The sequence below is a fragment of the Phaethon aethereus genome, assembly GCF_964289735.1.
Source record: "Phaethon aethereus genome assembly, chromosome: 8".
Classification (NCBI taxonomy): Eukaryota; Metazoa; Chordata; class Aves; order Phaethontiformes; family Phaethontidae; genus Phaethon; species Phaethon aethereus.
In genome coordinates this window covers 8314294-8336254 of record NC_138584.1, presented here as the reverse complement: position 1 = coordinate 8336254, position 21961 = coordinate 8314294, and the positions used below count along the sequence as shown (strand labels likewise).

Here is a 21961-nt window from a genome sequence, read left to right as displayed (position 1 = left end):
TCCAAAAATAGGATTCTGCAGCAATTTGTCCATGCTAATCTAGTATTGAAGGAGAGCTGGGAAGGGCACTGTATGCTTAATGATGCTTCCAATGCGACTTAAAGAAGATGAAAACGAAGCAGCTGGAAGAACTACACCCTTCTTATAAAAAAGAGTGGAGAGAGTGAGAAGAGATGAAACTAAGACTATCTTCCTGTTCTTGGAATTCAAGCACCAGTCAAAATGCTAGATGCCTGGCCAGACAAATCACATGCAAAGCATGTCGAGTTCAGCTCTCTAGGGTTAAGCAGGGATGAGTCAGAAAATGAAAAGTTAAAAGGTACTTAGCTGGAGTTACAGTAGCAAGAGAAAAAACAAACAAAATTCCAGAGGAAAGTACTCTTCTAAGTTCAGCAATTTCCAACATTACCATAATTAGTTTTAACTAGTTCTGGCTGCAGCCCACTAACAACAGTCTCCTTTCCTTTTCCTCCTTGATCTCTCACTGCCAAGGTTTCCCCTTTCCCAGCCTTTCCTTATTTCCCATTACAACCTCTCTCCACACAGAGTTCAACCTGACCAACTGGCATCTGCCCTTAGACTAGGTGGCTTTCCATCTCCAACCCCTCCACCCTCAGTCATCATTCAGACACATTTGGGAACGGCGTTTCCATTTACACAGGAACGTTCATCAAGACACTTCACTGCTTAATTTTTCTGAGGGATGAACTCTGACCACTGACCACCCATCGTCCTAAATACCAAGGGGTGGTAGAGCCTCAGATGAAAATCTTCCAGCAGTGCTGCCTGAGGGAACACCCAAAGCCCTACATGAACAGTTCAATATTCAGCAGTGTTAAACAGCCTAATTCTAAACGAAGGCAGCAGGTGCCAGGGGAATTTAAATGCCTTAGAAACCTGGCCACCAATATATACATATAAACATGGATCTTAATGCTTTACACTAGGCAAAAATACAAGCTGTTACATGGCTCATTCCCTGCAAAGCCATCTGTTGATTTTATATTGCTCTATGATCTGTCCATGAGGAAAACCCTACTAACTCATCACATGCAATCAACTCAGCAACCAGCCATAATTTACAGTATACATACTTCAACCATGAGTTTGGAATTAATAGCCCAGAACCAAAAGGCTTGTATCACCAGCAAAGAGACTTCAGCTAAAGCCCACCCTGTTATAGTTGTTCACTGTCACATGTCAGAGACTTTGACAGTGACCTGTCCAAACCATATCTTCCAGGTGCCACCAACACAGCACATCAGCAGGAAGCAGAAAAAACCCTGGATAATTCATATAACACTGCAGTAGGTTAACATCTCCTTGAAAACTATTTCAACATAAGTGGACAAAGTGTCCTCCTGCACCTAAATTTGTGCACAAAGAATATTTTCAGCCTCTCCATGCAGTCATCTTAACACCAGCTTTTCTTTGCAGTACACTCTTACAATGACCCAAAGCAGACAGTATGCTACCACGTGTCACTAAGGGAAGAGGGAAAACCATAAAAGCAACACCCCCCCCCCCAATTTCCTGTAGTATTTATAGGAGCTATGTACATGAAGAATCTGACCGCTTATAATAATTAATTTTTACTCTCATTATTCTTTTTCTTCTATTTTAGGTCACTTATAATCCAAAAATCAGCCATTCTGGATAGATAGATTTATTTCAGTCCTTTTACACTAACTCACTGGCTCCTAAATTCTGGTCACGAGGCTTCCTCACTCTCGCTGCCATTCACCCCTTCTTCACAACAGTTCCAACTTGTGCTTTTCTTCTCCTCTGACCTCCTCCTCTCCCTTCCCACCAGCAGCCTCCCAGACTAGAAAGCCTGTATGACTCCATCCAGAGCCAAGGAGAAGTCTCAGCACCATGTTCCCAGTTCCAGCGCAGCAAAGGAAACCGGCATTAGCCATGCCCAGAGCCAGAAAAGCTTACCAGCTCACATGCAAGGCAACTGGGAACCAGTGCTAAGCGGCACCGGCACACAAACTGGCTCCAGGCCAGAAATAGCTCCACCAAACTTCCACCATCTGTTTTCCGATGCCCAGCAGATCCTCAATCCAAGTTCTTTAAATCTGGTTTCCTTGCAGGTGGTTCCCTTCCCTCTGTTTCAGCAAAGCTTCCAGCAACGCTGGGTCAAAAAATATTCCAGATGTTGAAATTCCAGCATGACAAACATTTTCCATTCACAAATAAATCTCAGCCAACAAGTTTTAAGCTGAACTGCTCACAAGAATATCCAGTTAACACTCACTACCCCAGCAGGTAAACAGATTCTGGGACTGAACTGTACTCCACTACCTAACGGTTGTAGGAACAAATACTACAAGTATTTCAGTGGCTGGCTGAGAACAAACGGAGCAGATAAAGGATCAGGCTCTTGGTGAGAGCCTGCCCCTGCACAACTACACACGTGTGCTTCAGAGAAACATGTATTCTGAGCAGCCTGAACAGGTACTTCACCAAAATCTTTTTGCAAACTGCTCCAGCAGCAGTTATGACTGAAATGTATCTGACCAAACATGTATAACAGCAGACAGATGTTTTAAAACGCTAAAACAAGAATCCTCCATTTCCAGCAAGTAAATGGTCAGATTATCAAATCCAGTGCTTTACACAGAGAGAGCCTGAGGGAAGGATCAGGTCTTCTTCCACCTCCCTCCTTTGGCCCACATCATCTCAGAGCTTCAGAACTGTGTCATCTGCTGAGTGACTCAGCAGTCCCCTTGCTGATGAGGACATTTAGCAGGGAGCAGCAGTCATGCCCATAAGCAGGTAGTCGCTAGGAGCTGTGGAAATTCAGTGAGCTGCTCCTCACCTACATCCCTCATTATTGGACAAAGCTTCCGAGGAAGCCAAACTGACCAAGGCAGGACGGTTTTGTTATTCTTCCCAAAATACAGAAGTTAAAAAGTGCATTAAGAACTCAGCAATACAATATAAATTCCCAAAGAGAGCAAGACAGTAGAATGATCACTGTCCTCATTCTTATAGTATTCTCTGCATGCACTTATATATGCATGCATGTAAATACTGGTAACAGCCATCCACTGTCTCAGCCATTAAACACAAAGCTTAACATGCAGTGTGGACCATTTCATGGTAACATGTAAGCTTTAGTTTTTGCGTTTGCCTGTCTCACAATGACATTTGTATATCTTAACCGTTCAAAATCGTCTGTTCTACTGAATTTGATTAAGTGCCATCATATGTACAATTTCCTGCATTATCACAAACTAAAGCTTCTGAGGTCTATTCAGTAGTCAGAACAGATTAATTTTTAACCTGTGGAAATTCTGAAAACCATTATCTACATCAGGTAGAGAACACAGTCTCTCACCAGCGAGACTGTCCACTCACAGTGGAAAATAGAGGCTTGAACTTGGGACTCAATGTGAATACTGTCTTCTACTTCTTTTGGTCAATGTGAATTTGAAGTAGTTCAGGACGCATGAAACTCTGGTTTCTTAAAAGTCAAACAGTGAAACACCACCTCGTTTCAAACCATCACTGCTTTCAGCAGTTTCACAAAACTGCTAGAAAACTGTTCTGTCAACTTGAGGAATTAGTAATCAATTCTGAACATAGCACTTCATGTCTTCAGTACAGTTGTGTGACTTGTCATCTGCATGTGAAAAGCCTGGAAGGTGAACAGCATAACCATGGGTGGAAATAGTTACCCAAGGAACACTTAGACATCAACACAGAAGGTGCACACAGACTCATTAGCCACAAAGCACAGACAAGCCAGCAGATGAAACTAAAAATCACTCTCCTAGCATAAGCTGAGCGCAGCTTCAAGGTCTTACCCCTGCTAGGCATCAACAGGCGCTTCTTCATGTTGCCTGATAGAGCACAAGTGAACAGAAAAGAGAAAAACATCACATCAGCAACCTGAACAGCAGCAGTTTAAAAAGTTCTTAATGTTAAAAGACAAACAATAAGATATCAAATGTTTGTAATTATATTTTAGATAAGCCACATACAAAGTTAAAATTAAAGGTAAAAAATGATAAAGATTCTCTGTACCTCCCTCCCTGCTCAGAGTCACCATTAAACCAACTGTTCCTTTCCCTTGTTACGGAGAGCTACCTTCCATGTTCTCACTCCAGCTAAGAACATTTGAACAGACCTTTTTGTACTCATCTGAGAAAAAGACTGCACCTTCTCTTCCCTGACACTCTCAGGCAAGAGCAACTCTTCAGAACAGAGCCCTGGAGTCTGTGCCAGGAACATCCTGTGCCTATCTCCCACTTCAAACACCTTCCCCATGCCTTTTATTCTTGAGGAGATGAAGCCCAAACTCCACTGCACAGAGTGCTCACTGACAGGGCCAACAAAAGCAAATGCTCTGGTTCTGTGCAAGGCAGGAGCAAGTTTATTCCATACCAGATCTGGCATGTCTGCCTCCCTCAGCTAAGCAGCAGCCTGCCTTTCTCAATGGCATGCAGCCTCTGGTAGCTTTGCTGAAAGCCAGGTGATCCACATGTTACAAAGCCACCTGGGAACTGCACAGGTACTACCTACAGGTTAAAAAGCTGTAAACCTCGAAAGACAAAGGAAACATCACTGGAAAAAGCTATTAAGGTTTTCTTCGTACTATTAATTTAAAAACTGAAAGGAAGTTTCTCCTTCACTATCCGATTTGTAAGGTTGGTAAAGCTAGGCAGAGTTCCACTAGCACAGTAGCTTTATGTGCATGCACCACCCAGGCAGCACACATCATGTGTCCCACCCAGAAGGAGAAATGGGACAAGTGACTTTTACAAAAGGAAAATATTAAGCTCTCTCAAGAATAAGAAACTCGGAATTTATATAAAGGACTACAGTTTTAAATAATCTCCTTCTACACCGAAAGGACAAAAGAAAAGGTCTATGTAGACAATATACATTTTGCAGAAAAATATTTACCATCCATTCCATTGTGTTGTTCGTAACTTCTTTTTCCCAGGATAGTTGGGGACCCATTATTAATGACAGGCGTAAACTTAGCAGGAGTCAGATTGTTGAGAGAACTGGACAAGCTCTTTGCAGGATCTGGTTTCGGAGGACATGGATGAGACTCTGTTGTAAAACACCAAGGTGGGTTTTTTTTTATTAGTGAAGATACTGGAATTATAAATCTGAAAACAGATTTATATAGAACCTGCAAACTTCCAAGAAACCGAGTATACCTCCCCTTACACACAAACTAATCTCAGGCAATAATTTTGACTGGATTGCTTTTTATATAAGGCATTTTAAGTATATTTAGGAATTCACCTCTACTGAAGATGTTAAAGCCAATGTCATAGTATTATCCTGTAATAAGAGTTAGATACAAAGTGCTTTTGTTATTATTTCCAACACGGTATTCTTCTACAATTTGGGATCATTTTGGGGGTGCTCTATATTAAAAGCCATCTTTGGGCAGTCATACAACACCCCTAAACTCTGGTGAAAATTACAACTTTGACAGTTTTGCAAGGTTTGTAAAAAATACAATTTCTAAACTGACCAAACAAGCGAGGATTCACAGCACTACCATAAAACACACACAGAATCTGAGTTCAAACTTTTGGCCAAGGCAGAGATCAAGCACACGCTGCTCAACTGAAAAGATTTTGAGAAAGTTACACGCAACAGCAAATGGAAGCTTCAACCAAGTTTTTCTCTCACAGCCCCAACGGCTGAGTAACATATAACTTAAAGCACACTGAGCACACCCCCTCCAAAAATACGTTCTTGCCGGTCCACCAGCCTCCCTCCGTTTCTTTCACTCCCTTCTCTCAGCTCAACAGTCAAATGGACATCCTGACACAGCGTTAATGAAATCTCAAAATCTACTGCTACAATCTGTACAACTATTAAAAGCAGGATTTTACCCAACAGCAAAACTTCTTCATTTATTGGCTTTATTTGGTAATTAGCATTACCAAATATCTTATTTGGTTGTACCACACATGTCCAAAGGTTTCTCAATCTGTGTATCTCATTACTATACTGTAGAAGTACAACACTCAGAGAAGCAGTAAATATTTAATGAACCCTGAGCCTTACAACATTTCATGAATAAAAATGTTCAAAGAAACATAAAGTCAACTCCAGTGTTTCAAATCAAGAGTAAAAAGGCCATCAATTTCCTTGTTAATCTGGAAGTCTTCGAAGTACCACTATCCAAGCTAGCTCTCTGGGGTTAGACTTAACGTTAAGACTGCTGTAACAACCTGACACATGTCTTCAGGGTGCCTCTAGCAATTGACAACACTAGGGAAAATGATTTTGCATTCATTTGGGGTCAGAGCTGGCATGTCACATAGCTGGCCTCTTCCAGCTCCTAAAACTTACATAAAGGTCCTGGACAGAGCCACTCAGTACTCCCCGACAGATCAGCTGATGAGGCCCAAGTTCTCATGAAAACCATAAAAACAAACCCCCCAAACCCCAAGAATTAATGAATGTAAATATAGTCCCCTTGTCTAGCTGCAGCACAGAACAGCCAGCAACCGATTCACAAGCTGTGAGACATGGTTCTGTCCTAAACCCAACAGGCTTATTGGAGGACTCAACTGCAGGAACTACCTCCAGACAGCTCAAAAATTGGAGCAATAGGACTGATCAATTGTTCCCAAAACAGTATATTCATGACTCCATTAGCAGATGGTAACTCGTCCCCCACATATATTGGGGGCCACAGAAAACACATCCCTCCCTTCATTTGAGAAAGTTTCTGATACAGCTCCAGAGTGAGCCCAGAGAGGAATACTGAGCCACTAGTCTGTCAAATTCAGTAGGAAAAGGAAAAAGGACAAGCTCGTGGGAAGGTTGTCATGTGTTTTTTTTTTAATCCAGAACCAGCATCTAAATCCAGAACCAAATGTAAAAAGAAATAGTTAGCAGAATTAGCTAGTAGGGGTTTTTGTTTGGTTGGGAGTTTTTGCATTTGGTGGTGTTTGGGTTTTTTAATACCTAAATACCGGAGTACTGCTTCTAAAGGCTTTCGAACCACTTGTTTTAATAGCAATGGGTTTTCTGACGCCTCAGGTAAACGTGCTGTGCCTGTAAAATAAAGAAAAATAATTAGAGGGTAGGTAAAGACATTTAGATATTATCGCAAAACTAAATGAACAACTCAAATGTCCTGAAAGAGCTTTCAAATCAAAAGGAATTTTACAGGTTGCAAGCATATCTTGGCAACAGGGCACAAATGCAGAATGCTAAATGTAATAGCAAACATCATTATTTTAAAACAAACAACTCATGAATTTTCAAAGTTATTTGTCTAGCCTACAATCAGTTAGAACGCTCTGCAAGTACATCTAGATTTTGTGAAACCACAGCAAGCTGCATGCAAGAGAGCATCTCAAGAAGTTGCAACTTAAATTTTATAGGAAATGAATCTCAGAGGGCTCCTTTGCAAGTAGGTCCCAGCTGCATCCATCACCACTCACATTCTGCTTTGATTGCTGCACTGTTAATAGGCAGATAGGGATGTCTTGCAGCATGCCAAGGGCGCAAGATATCTCGACATAAGCGTCTGGCAATTCTTGTCAGTTTTGTTGTATGGAGATAGAAAGCTTGTCGTGTCTTCATAGCAAACTTGGGACTTCCACTGTTTCGTACAGGCACACCATGAGGACTCTAAAAAGAAAGAAAAAGAAATAGTTTCTAAAAAATAATGTTTAGAAAGTATGGTTTTAAAGAAGAGAAAGAATATCATATAAAATCACTTTCAACTACTGATTCACAGACTTAACAGATACATTATTAAAGATGAAAATATTTTCAGCCCAGCTATTCCCCATTTCCCAAATCTTACTATCAACATTTGGAATTTTCTTCCAAAATATCTCAAAGGATAAAAGGAAGGTAAACGTTTTCTCTTCACAGGGAAGTGTTTATTTCTGTGCTGTCCCAAGTTTTAAAGTGAGGATCCAAAAGCCAGACCCAAAGAAGTTATCTGATGCTATCACATGAGTCAATGTTTACAAAGCCAACAGAAAAACTCTCAAACTTTGGGTGCTTAGAGCTGTTCCAATGTGCTGGTTTTGCCTGGGAGAGAATTAGTTTTCTCCATAGCAGCTAGTAAGAAGCTGTGTTTGGATTTGTGCTGGAAACAATGTTGATAACACAGGGATGTTTTAGCTATTGCTGAGCAGTGCTTACTTAGAGCCAAGGTCTTTTCAGCTTCTCACCCCACCCCACCAGCAAGAAGGCTGGGGGGGCACCAGAAGTTGGGATGGGACACAGCCAGGACAGTCGACCCCAGCTGACCAGAGGGACATTCCAGACCATACGGCATCATGCTCAGCATATAAAGCTGGGGGAAGCAGGAGGAAGGGAGGGATGTTCTGAGTTTTGTCTTCCCAATTCACCGTTACTTGTGATGGAGCCCGCTTTCCCAGAGATGGCTGAACACCTGCCAGCTGGTGGGAAGTGGTGAGTGAACTCCTTGTCTCGCTTTGCTTGTGTGTGTGCCTTTTGCTTTACCTATTAAACTGTCTTTATCTCAACCCATGAGTTTTCTCACTTTTTACTCTTCTGATTCGCTCCCGCATCTCACCGGTGGGGGGAGTGAGCAAGCATCTGGGTGGGGCTTAGTTCCCAGCTGGGGTTAAACCACGACATCTGAATATACAATGCAAGCTCCTTATAAAAAAGCATTTGTAAGAGGGAAAGGAAAATCAGAAAGCTGTGTGGCTAAAATATACACCACAAACTCACTTCCCAAAGCAAACTTACAGCATGCAGGAATGTTTTTGTCTCAAAGTTGCCAGAATTTCTGTTTTAATTCTTAACCTGAACTCAATGAATGCATTTAAAGAGTTGTCAAATATTCACTGCATGTCATAGAGAATAATACTGAAAGACATTTATCTACTACAGAGAGCAAAAGCAGTATCTTCTTCATGAAAAGCAACTAAGTCAACCAACAAAATAATGAAAGTAGTATCTTGTTATCTCAAACCTGCCCATGGTTGGAAAACAGGAGGAAATTTCAGTTTGGGGAGAACAAGGCTTTCCCTTATCTGACTATTTACATACTTTTTAATTAACAAACAAGAAGTGTAAGTTTGATAAAACCTGGCAGTTATCTCAGCAGTTAGGTAGCTTCAGAGGGCAAACAGAAGCTTGGAAAGGACAGAGGTTAAATGAAAAAAATAGAACAGGAAGGGAATGATAGCAAAGACTAGGAGAGAGGACAGAAATTAATCTAAGATCAGAGTTCAGTGTGCACTATCCTTCTGTCCATGTGATGCAGCTACTTTTTCCAATCAGCTCAATGTATGATGCTTCCAGACAGAACTTCCACCAAAATCAGAAAAATTTTGAGAATTTATATTTTTAACTAAAAGGGGGAAAAATTAAACAGAAGACACTCATACAATGCTTACTCAAACCTATCCAAAAGGAAGGAGGATTAATTAAAAAAATGGGATGAAGTAGAAAAACAAGATAAGGAATCTCTAAAAAGCCACTACCTATTTCTATTTTGGGTACCTAATGTTGAATGTGCCTTGGGAAAGGGAACAGGTTTCAGGAAATAATGAATTTCTTTAGGGGGGAAAAAAAAAAAAAGGAAGACTTCTTCCCCCTACAGCAAAAATCATGGAAATCTAATACCAGAAACACTGGCTGGCATTTCAGTTTTTCCTATCTTCATTAAGTTCTCCCATGCATTTGATGGCTAGTTTGCTAAACAAATGATTTTAATTCCCCCCTCCCGCAGGGCAGTACTTGGCAACAGATTACTTATAGCTGAAGTTAACATGCCAGCTTTTGCAAGACATGAAATACCAAACCCAAGGACAACAATGGAGGCTGAAGGCATTCTTTTTGTTGTTAAATATTTAAGAACAGTGAACAATTAGTTAGATATCATGGCACCTAGCTTTCAAGGCAAGAGCACCGAGCAGACTGCTTTGCAGATACCTACCAAATTATTGCGGTTTGGTCCTGGTCTCTCCCCATCTAACCGTGTTGGCATTTTCAAGCCACCGTATTTCTTCCAGTACGTCCAACAGGATGCACAGAGGCGACACTGCATGTTAGGGGGACCCCAAGAATACCACTGGTAAGACTGTGTGGCTAGAGATAACAAAGGTGGAAATTATATATATCCTTAAACAGGATCAGTTTTCAGAGCTTATTCTCTTTAGAACCATCACAAAAGAAAACCCACAAAAAGACAGCGCAAAGCTCAAATAGACCTTAAAAACCTGATGATCACTTCACTGTCATCACCACTGTTAAATGTACTTGTGATTTCAGCAGAATTAATTACACATATAAACCCCTTTTAAAAACATGAACAGAAAAAAAAAAAACCCAAACAACTAGTAGGATGGGAAAATCTCCTGCCGATGAAACTGAAAGCTCTCATTTTGCAAGACTGGTAGACAACAATTTCTGCAGAGCATGGGAGAGAGAGGCTTCAGGAACTCCCCCTACATTAATTTTATGCCTAAAGAACATAAGAAATCTGTGACTTGACTTCTCATATAGTCCCTACATTCCAGCATCTCTAAAGGCTCCCCATGAAGGAGCACAATCATTAGAACTCAGTATATTCGTATCAGGCGGCAGACCAAATACGACGATATCACATATTTTGAAATCTACTAAAGAATTATGAAAAAATTGTCAAGTTCACACCTTACTGGTTTAAGTTGTTGCTCAACAGCTACCTGCAATTATGTAGGACATTTACCAACTCGCCCTTTAGTACTTCACAATTTTATTTACAAATGTAACAACAGTAACACCCCCTCCCAACTTTGCTTAAATGCTGCTATGTCAAATTCTGTCCCCGCTGCCCTTCCAAAGCCTTCTCTCCCACCCCGCTGCACCACACCGCTTTTATTTTACCGTTTGTAACACAGCATTCACGCTCTCTACGCACAACTGCTGTACTGGCGGGTCACTTACTATAACAGCTCTCACAGGCCCGTCCTGCTCCCGTGTTCTGTGCCTGTACTCCAGTACCATTTACCACTCCTGGTTTGACATTATTTACATTGATCTGGTTGGGGTTTGGCTTGTTACTTAAAACACAAAGCAAAAAGGAGGACAAATATTAATTAAGGCATGCAATTTCCTACTTGGCTTTCAAAAGTATGGCCCAAAACGTTTGAAGATTTAAATTTCGTTCACTGCGTGGCTTCCAGGAACAAGCTGTACTTACCAGCAACCTGACTTCCATGAACACACCATCTCCGATAGTATTTAAGTAACACCAATGATAAAAATAACCACAATAATAGTTAGATGCCATTTTCAAGAGTCCAAAACTATTTAAAAACAATAAACCAGTGAGGTCAGGTAGGTATCTTAATCACTATCCCAGACACTTTAATCTACGTGACAAAAAGATCTCACCTACAGATCTCTCTGTCCTCAGCATCAGGGACATTTTACTTATATCTCCAAAAAGAAGACTGGGGGACAGAGCAGGAGAGGTAGACAGAGAAAGGGCAACCCCTGCCTTATTCAGGTAAATATAATCCTAAAGTGCAGTCACAAACATTTCCACATTGTCTTACTGGTTTGCATCATGCAGCCACTACTCACACAAGCACATCCAACACACTGAACACCATCTTTGGACACAGCATATACACAGAGATTTTCATGAATATGAACCTTCTGACACATCTTAAACTATGGTCTGTGCTTCTAACAGAAAGCATTTAGGGTCCTACTAAATGGAAGAAGTCTGAAAGCCTAACATCTGTAGAGCAAGAAATGCACTGATGGCAGCCACTAATACATTCTACTATAACATCTGAATGACCTCAGCTCATACTTATACTCTCTTAAAAATGTTGACTCAGGGGGGAAAAAAAAAAAAAAAAAAAAAAAGAAAAAAGCTACTGGCAGGAGCTGAGAATGAAAGGGCAAACAAACTCCTGGCATAGAGAGCAGCATGGAATAGTACAAAATCTCTGCAGAGGAAGAGGTGTCTGAGGGGGGAAAATGAAGCATTAAAAATCCTTGGCATGGGACGGAACAAGGAGGACAGAGAATCAAGACTGCAGGGACAGGACTTCTGGGGAATGGAGGAAGATGGGAGAAGTCACAGAAGAAGTTTCAGACAAAAATACACAAGGAGCTTATAAAACACACATGGACTTCCAGGAGCTCATCTTATAAAATCAACAAAAAGCAGGCAGCCTTTGGTGCCAACTCCGAATGTAAGCCCAAATTGTAGTACCGATTACATTTCCCTCATATTCTCTTACCTGAAGACTGAAGGGAGGGGGCATATTCTTTTTATTTCCAACTAATAAACCCATTATTCGGAATCCACTTATTCAAGCAGAAGTATCTTAAAAAGGCTTTCTGAACACACATTTTCTTACATATCAGTTGCACACTGACACAGGAGTCACAAGTGATTTCAGTGACCCAGAACACTTACTACTTCTCACCCTGGCTAGTGCTGCAAAGACAGCATTGTCGGAATATGGCCAAATTCTAATGGGGCATCAGTATTAGGTTTCACATTCTCAGCAATTACCCCTGAAAGCAAAGGAGTTCCAAGTGACTGAATTCTGAAGACAACTGTCCCTCCCAGCTCCAGAACAAACCCAAACGCCACTGGAAAGCTTACACTGCCCCTGAAGCCAGAAGGTCATTCCTCTCCTCATCTGAGAATGTCCGATCAGGCACTGAGATAGAGAGCTCAATAAAGCTCCATTTCTATCGAGACAAAATAGATTTGGCTGTGAATGACCTACAAGGACCACACACACATCGCATAAGGAGGTAAGAGAGTATTTGCCCAGTCTCAGAAAAACTTCAGACAGCATTCCAATGGTGCTCCTTGCTGTAAAGTTCAGGGCCTTTCTGCAGAAGAGAAAGTTTAGGTGGCACAGAAACTCTAAAGTAGTTTGTTCCTTCAGTACACTGAGCAGCCCATATACAGCCCAAAAGCAAAAGCAGCAGCAGAGAAGAGAAAAAACAAAAGGCAATTAGATTAACAAGCCTGATTAGGTTTTCTTTCCTTTTGGTTATTAATTGCCCGGCTCTTACAAGGATTAAACTGTTTCGGGGTGCTTATCAGAATGGCATGAAGTTCTGACACCACAGATGGCAGGAGATCTGCAGACACATTTAACAAAGGGAAAGTTGAAAGAAGGTACATTCATGCTACCCAGCATTTTACTCTGGGATGTCACTATAGTAACGTGCTGCAAAAGAACTTTTGCCAATGATTCACTAGCAAACTCCATGTGCAAACATTACCAAGATGCTGTAAAACAAACAGTCCACACAGATGCACGCTGTTACAAGCAGTGCGGCTCAACAGACAGAGCAAAAGACTGAGGTAAAGAAAACTAAGCCTCCACTCCAATTCTTACAACTCAACATGAGGCATGTTGCTTCCCTTCTACACATTGGTTTATCCTCTGAAAAACGCGGTAGAGGAGTCTAAAATCCACGAGTAAAGCACACAAAAAGGTTTTGGTTCTTTTGAGCAGCATGCCGGGAAGCCCCGACGCGTCTGGTTGTAAACAGTTAGTCGAGAACAAGACTGCACACGTTGGGACACGCATCCAAAGTACCAAGGCTCTGACTGTTGTCCTCTCTACAACCCTTATCGAACTTGTATTTCAAACAGAAGTGAAAGGGATGCACAGGGTGAGAGCTGATCAGCAAATCACGCTGATCACAAAATTGTCACACTGTAGTCGTGGCAATAACTTCACTTTAGGATTTTGGAACAGTACAATTAATGTAGCTGCAACAAGCACCAGAAAGTGTGCTGCTCCAAAGCGAAGGTCAAGTTTCACAGGAACAGTAACAATAAAATTTAGGCAGCTAATGTCTTCATCACATGAGAAGCAAAAAGCTCTTAATTGTTGATGATATGTTAATTAAACTTGTTTCATATCACCAAAGCCTGCTACAGCTATGAACAAGAGAATTAGATGAATAACTGGATGAATCATTAGGCAATTAATGAAGTGGAAGTGAAAGATGCAAATAAGGTAGGGAGAATACTGATGTTGTGGTAAACTATCATTTCCAGTTCTTACATCAAGAATGGAAGTCTTAAATGGGTTTCAATTGTGTTGGAGCAGTCAGACTAGAACAGGGATCATGAAGTACAGATTTCTGGGCTGTATTCTGCACATCAGTCTCAACTAAAGGGATTGAGGTGATAAAGCACATACAGAAAGGCGGCACTGGAAGCCAGCCATCGTGGACTGAAGCCCCTGCCCAAAAAAAACCCAACTTGAAGATAACCCTGAGCCACATAGAACACTGAAGTCCCTTTACTACACGACTGACTAGCATTTGACTCACAGCACTGTGATATAATTTTAGTTGTTAAAAATAACTATAAACTTAACAGTAAATGTTTCCTGTTGTTTAAGAAACCATAGTGGTGCTAGATATAAGAACAATTTTTAATCCTTTTTAAAGGAACATTTATGTCATCTGACTCTAGGCATCTAATTCAGGTGTCTGGATTTCTTATCCAGACAACAGAGGTGAGCAACTCTCAGGCTACTGTAAACACCCACTTCTAAGAACAGGTCTAATGACTGCTAAACAATGCTTTCTGAAAAGGAGAGACTTACTCCAAGGAAATGTTGGAGATCACCCATTTTAACTACCACACCCACAAAAAACCAAACAGCACTACACCTTTAAGTTTTCCATGCTGCAATGGACCTCTGCACAACTCAACAGGGAAGGAAAAAAAGTCTTGCTCCTCAGGCAGAGGACAATCAAGAAACAGATACAGGAATGATCTTCAGCTTGTTAAGGAGTCACCCCTGGTAGTCAACCAATGCTTTGACCTATTCCTCTGGTTTCCCTATTAGCTTAAAAAAAAAAAAAAAAGAGGTAGGGTAGGGAGAATAATATTTCCCTACTTTACAAGTGTTTGCAAGGCAACGTTTGCAGCTTGTCAGAGTGCTTTGAGATTGTCAGATAAAATATTGTAAGTAGAATGTATTAATTTACATTTACAGATGTAAATTTAAAATTTACATTTTACATCAATACATTTTGGAGACTGGGGATTGTATGGAGCACTTCGTTCTTCCTTTTCTGTTCTTACTCTTTTTGATATCACTTAGATCAAAGCAAAAGAGAGAAAAATCACACAAAATTGTATGTCTCAGCCGTCATGATTTGCATATGTCCTGATCCCAAAAAGCATGAGCTACACAACCAGAGTGTCATCAAAAAGAAGCAAGCAACTAGTACGTAATGATGCCCGTAAGATTAGTAAAGCCAGAATATGACTTCCATGAAAGCCTGAAGAGTATGTTTGGGTACACAACAGAAGGAGAAAGAGACTGAGACTACATCTGCAACAAGGGTTTCTGAACCCTGTGCTCACACTGGCGGATGGCAGGATGAACCGTGTAAGAACATGGAATCTCTTTGTGCACTCAGGATTCTGCTACTGCTGTATTTAATACCACTCCCACCGATAAGAGAAATTGCTACAGAAAACGAAAATATTTTTTTCAGTATTCCCTGAATGCAGAATTCAACTGATTTCACACTTCTTCCTTTCACCAGGAAAGCGCATTAGTGCTTTTCAACCTAAGGGATGTATTACAAACCCATGCATGCAAACATTGGGTTCAGTCACATCAACTACACGTGCTTGTCCCAAAACCAGCGTTGTTCTTCGAAGCAGCACAAAAATGTTTCCCCAATACCTAGGATGTTGGTTTAGGACTTGATAACCTCACATCAGTTACTTGCATCACCCTGTGCAGGGTACCTAGTCTCTCCATGCTTCAGTTCCCCACGTTATAAATTTGGGGCACACTCTCAGGTTGAAAAAATATCAACTATAAAGCTTCACGTAGAGCTGTTATTTTTTACTCTGTAGTATGTATGTGACATGATAACTAACCTTTGAAGACTGCTTCTATTCTTTTTCTTATTATTTTCCTCCCCTCTCCCTAGATTTTCCTATTAACATCACTGGAACAAACAAGAGTCCTATCAGTGGAAGACAGCCAGAGACAAAGAAAAATAAAATTGTTTGAGTCTGCTTTCCTCCTGGGTCTCTCTTTGCAAACAATTTTACACCAGTTATTGTTAGAATAGGTTTCACTCAATCAGCTGATATGCTTCTGCATAGGTCTTGTGACAGCCTACATCATGTAATTTATTTTCGAGGTGACAAGCAGATCATTATGGTTCAAGCCTCGAAACAGGAATGGGCTCAGTAACATAATAAGGACAAATCAATAACATTGATATTTAGATCCCTACACCATGTATTGCTTTTATAAGACAAGAATGTAATCTTCTTCCAGGTCACAAGATAACGTAGATGCAATACGCTCCCTATGTGCCAGACCTTGTACTGAAACGAGTAGAAATAATAAAAAAAAATCTTAGAAATACTTAATTGTTGCTGCATTTGGAGATATTAAGAGCAAAAAAGCAGCAGCAGCATTCATGTTGGATTAAATACGTCATGTATGCACCTGCTACTTTTCCTGATAAACATGAAAAGATATTGAAGGAAGAGGAAAATTTAACACCCATTTTACCAATTAAACAATATGTACATTAAGGTAGAACACTTACAAATTCAATCATGACTGGAAATCAAAGCCAGAGACAAAAATAGCAACCACATAGGTAGAGACAGAAGTCTTCCTGAATTAGAGAGGTAAGCTGCTGATTTGATTATATTCTCTAGATAGCAACAAGAATTATCTTGCTGAGATACAGCGTTGAGGGGTAAGATACGACTCCAGACAGCCATTATCAAATGAGCACTATAACCTTTCAAATACAAAGCCCTACCTACATACATTGTAATCCAAGAGCAACAGCAAGACTACCAGGCTCTCATCTGCAATATACTTCTGCATCTGAAGTCTAAATTACATTGGCTTTTGCTTTACAAGCTTATCACATTGTGAATTCATGTTTAATTTGATGTACAGTGTCCCCCTGCAGAGTAACACCATCCACAAAAAGCAATACCATTGAAAAATTGCATGATAAGAAATCTGGCTTCACTCTGAACATTACACCTAATTTTTAATAAGTTCACCTGAGAGATAGCGACATATTTCAAAGCAGAAAAAACCAGGGATCCTCTATTTTCACAAGAAATAAAGGACTGTCTTGCAAACTAAATATGTAAAACTCATAGAAGTTCATAAATATTTGAAAGGAGATAGCATAACAATTGTTGACTGGGTTATGCAGAGGAAATGTAATAGAAGGAACGCTTTTTACTAAGAATTCATATATAGTCCTATACCAATCTATATTATTTTAATATATTTCTATATAAAATTTTATATATAAATGACAGGAAATAACCATGCACTGGTGATCAAAAAAAAAAAAGAAAAACAGATATATTATTGAGCAGTTAATTAGCTACCCTTTTGTTCATGACCATGCTGACCTGCTAGCAAGTCCCCAACTCCTGGTCCACACAAAAGTAAAAATCAGAAGATAAGTAATGGTCACTTCAGGATGGGAACATTATATAGGATGAAGGAAATGAGCAACATGACAGCACAGCATCCTACCCAGGAAAGCCCCAAAGGAAAAGCCCTTGGCTGCCCATGGAGGAAATACCCTGTGTTCCAGAAGTGGAAGGTCAGCGTGTGGGAACAGTTTTGTCTTTTACGCACTCATAAGCGGCAGCGTAAGCATACTGGGAGGAGCGCTGTTTTGTTCTAGCCAGCTTTGAACTACTAAAGCTATCGTGTTTTCTTCCACAGGTCCCCTATTAGCATCAGGGTGGTTAGCATTAACTCAGCTAAATTACAAAGGAATTCCAGCCTATTCAAGCATCAACAGAAGGTTCGTTATATTGGCAACCTAATTTAATAGTTCTCTGACATGTTTGTTCAATTATGTCTCTCATTATGTAATTAAAGCAAATACATAACACTACCAGGCCATGGAAACTGCTACACCAGACCCTCTACGAAAACAAAATAATACAAAAAGATACTTACTAGTTGGGTATATACACTTGTTTTAGCTTGCTTTCTGCTTCTGCTGCTTTCAAACGTTTCTTTAAAAAGAAAAGAAAAAAGAAAAAAGTTAGAATAAAAAGAAAATAAGGACTATTTCACCTGGGAGTCAAGTAATATACCTGTAAAAACTTTAGTGCTTATTAACAAACAATGAAGTTTTCCTTTCACTGAGCAGCTACCACAAAATCCTTTTCCAACAGGAAAATATCCACTGAAAACAATTGCGGGCATCAAATGACTATGTACACAGCTTTTCAAAAAAGTCAGAGATGACAATCAGCTGCTTGTAAGGACAAACTTTTCATTCCCATTCACTTCAATACCAACTCATGCATTGTTCCTCCCACAATCTCTTCTTCCCCCCTGCCCCGGCCTTCCCCTGCTGCAGAGTAAGGTCTGACATACCAGTCTGTGTTTGCTCTCCACGATAATATTCCCCAACTGGACAATAACAGGTACAGTAATGCACCCTCTCCATCGTATTTCCTCAACAGCTCAACCAATTCAAAGAGTTTGAACGAAGACTTTTTTGTTATAGTCCTCACTTTTGAAGACTGCGTGACACAGAAGATCTTTAAAAGTTAAGGCTGCCAAGAGCTCAAGTCAAAACCGATGCAGAATTACCCAAGACATTTTTTAATTATGGTATGTCATCAATTCTGACTAAACATCAGCCATGGGCAATATGTACATTTGCACTTTCTAAAGGTGACCAGCTCTAGGTACATAAGCACTACGCATTTACCCCGCTTTGAGAAAAAAAGGAAATAAACTCCAGGCACATATGCCAATCTCAGGGGAAAGGTAGCAAAGATCATCAAGGGGGGTAAAAAGGGGAGAACCTAGCTATAGCAAACAACCAGTCCCTAATGAAAAACACCACTGCCAGGAGATATTAAGGAACATAACAGAGATATGTTTAAATGAAAACACATACAAGCAGCAGATTGTCAGAGCATGGGGATGCATGTTCAGAAGTAGACAACATTTTGTCTCTTTACGTGGCCCTACTCCAGTAAAACCATCCATTAACTTCTGTCCACATTTCTGGATTAAGTGGACTACCGAATTCTTTCAATGGGATGAATGGAGTAAATTCCCCCAGAACAGCACTGCTTTTTTTCTTCAGCTACAGCTGTGAACTTGCTGATAGCCCACAAGAACATGGCAGAGGTAGGCAACTAGCACGAGCTTTACTAACTAGCCAAGAATTCCTTTTATAACGCAAACCTTCACACCATTTAAAAAGTAAGAGACATTCTGAAGTTCAGGTTTTCTCTTTATTACATAACCAACCTCTGGAGGCCCCTAGTCCAACTTCCTGCTCAAAGCTGGGCCCATGCCAACATCCATGTTGGTAACAGTGGTCTGCAGAAAGCCACAACGATTTCTTTTTTTTCCAGACAAACCAGCAGCATGGTGATATTGTAGACAAACATACTAGCTTAACATTTTCTGTGCAGCAGCCTCAAGGCATAGCCCAGGAAAATAATTGTAAATCTAAAGTCAGTATCTTCATAGACACAGGAAGCACTAGGAAATGTAATAAAATTAAGGAGTGTGTCACTGAGGAACTGGACAAGCATAAGAATCTTTTCTACAGGGACATGATGGACACACATACATGTCCACATGATAGAAACAATTAAGTAAGTTTCCTCTAAGCATAAAGCTTGCTTTGATCAGAGAGACAGTTTTCAGCAACAGTTTTCCATTTCACAGCCTGATAGTTCCTTGCCAATGCTCTCTAGACTCCTAAAGAATTCCCCTCTTACCTTTTCCTGCAAATAAAAGTCAACCTATCTTAGAAATCAAAGAATGAAGTCAGACAAGAGAACAAGGGTTGAGAAAACAGAGCTTCTGAAAGACATCCAGAGACTACAGGTACATCTTCAGAGAGCTGCATCCAAAAGCTGACTTCTTTCTGCTGGTGTAGGCAAGTTTCCCAGATTGCTTCCATTAAATCTCGCCTAGTACAAGGACAGCGACCTGAAAACTGTCCTCAAGAAAACCTAAATGAAGACATCATGGAGACAATCCTTATCAATCCCACAGACTTGGAGGAATCAATAATATACATTGTACAGGCAGTCGGTAATGGAACTAGAGAGGTTCTTTCCTCTGAATACAAACCACAAATTCAAAGCTGAATTATTCTAAAACCACCCTGCCAAGTCATTTTATGTAAGAAACCAAAGCATCCAACGATTGGCCTCAAAAAGTGCTGTGACAACAGTTCTCCAACAGCATCAGACACCCTCCTCTACCTTCCAGAGAGACACTACCCACCCCCCCCCCCAAAAAATATCCTTCAACAAAATGCATGCTCTCAGGTGCATTTCTGCTCACGAACTGAAGGCTGTTCCATCCACAGCTGGGACTGAAAAATAGGTCTTCTTTCCCCAGGCACAGACTACCATAGGCAGCTATGTCAGCGGATGAACATTCACAGAGCTCGTACTCTCCCCAGGAATTATAAGGAAGTCCAACATCAGATACTAATAAACAGCTTAAAATACTGCTTGATGAACTTTGTACAAGAATCATATTTCCTTGAGACCTAAGCAGGAAATTCAGGGAACTTCCACTGATGGAGAACTAGTTCGTCTTGCTGTTTTTGTTTTTTGTTTAATTTCCACTAGATTCCTAGTGGGGGGAAAAAGCTGCAGTTTTCTTGACAAAAGCTCCCAAGGGGCCTATCTAGAGTCATTATGTTATGACAGTTTTGGAAATCTATGAATGGAAGGAAAAAGCTTCATGCAAGCATAACGCATTACCAGCAGCTGAAATATTCTACTACCCACAATGTAAAGTCATTTGCCTTGGAGACATGGTTAATTTAGGGTATTAAGCAACATTTTAGTAAACTGGTGATGAATGTTAACCTCGTACCACAGATTTGCTTTGTGACTGATGACCATGGCACGAGCTCTGAGCTGACAACTGCCCTAAGTCACCTGGATCTAGCAACACGCCCCTCTCCTACAGCCAGCTGCCTGGGGATCAGCACAGAGCACGACATGCAGCACACGTCTTTATTACAAACTGGCATACCAGGAAAACTGAAGCTTTTCAGAAGGTACCACAATGTACTGGATAAGAAGAGGTTGGTTTTGCACTAAGTACTTGCGGCTGTGGACAACCAATAGACCAGATATGATGAGTTTCCTTTTTTCTGACAGTGCTCGATACCAAAAGGTGCAAAAGAAAGGTGCCTGAAATGTAGTCATGCACAATTTCAGAGTAATTCCTTCACAGAGAGAAGTGTTTTGCTAGGTCCTTTGCCAGTTATTAACTGATTTGTACCTGAAGTGTATTTACACTATAAATCCTTAACGTTGTCTGATGTAGTTATGAAAGTCCTCATCCACAAAAAAAACCCTGAACATTTGTAACTTTTTCTGGTAGTTTGGCCTAAATAAACTCTTTTGTCTTTGAGTTATTTATATATGCACATCTTATGTATATCCTCTTATTTACCTCACCATATTCTCCCCAGCTATAAAAGGGAGGTATTACCAACTTGTCTATCCCACAGGGACCAAGGGATTAAAATACTACACACTGTACATTAGAGTTGGTGCAAACATCTGTCCTTTATATATCCTCTCCCTAGATTTGACATCTTTCATTCTACCCATGGAGCCTGAAAGAGTGATCTAACAGAGCAAACGTTTATGGTCATTTTCTAAATAGTGAACATTTATAAAGAGGAAGTAACAGAAGAAATCCAGGAATGCAGGGGATATTTCAAGGTCCACAATGCAAGAGCTGGGTTGGTAGACAGCACGGGGACACCTCAAACACCCCCAAATATTAAGCCTTTATTAGTTGATAAGGAAGATAAATAGTATTTTCTGGATTTAGAGAAGAACTTCAATGCTGTCTGTTCTTTTTCAAAACTCTGAACATACAAGTGCTGCTGGAAGATGGGGGAGGTGCGACACAAAAGGTAATTAGTCCATGATGCATTTGGAAAT

At 40.5% G+C, this 21961-nt stretch overlaps 1 protein-coding gene across 1 annotated transcript in view; it reads right to left on the bottom strand.

The window, feature by feature from the left end:
• The window catches only part of MTA1 (metastasis associated 1), an 86039-nt gene that overhangs the window by 16024 nt on the left and 48054 nt on the right, over positions 1-21961 (bottom strand). The window contains exons 11-17 of the mRNA XM_082003174.1: positions 17961-18019; positions 10915-11030; positions 9923-10074; positions 7437-7626; positions 6955-7044; positions 4918-5070; positions 3816-3851 (exon numbers count right to left, since the gene is read on the bottom strand). Of these exons, the coding sequence (XP_081859300.1) occupies positions 3816-3851; positions 4918-5070; positions 6955-7044; positions 7437-7626; positions 9923-10074; positions 10915-11030; positions 17961-18019 (796 nt within the window). The remainder of the gene's footprint in view (positions 1-3815; positions 3852-4917; positions 5071-6954; positions 7045-7436; positions 7627-9922; positions 10075-10914; positions 11031-17960; positions 18020-21961) is intronic.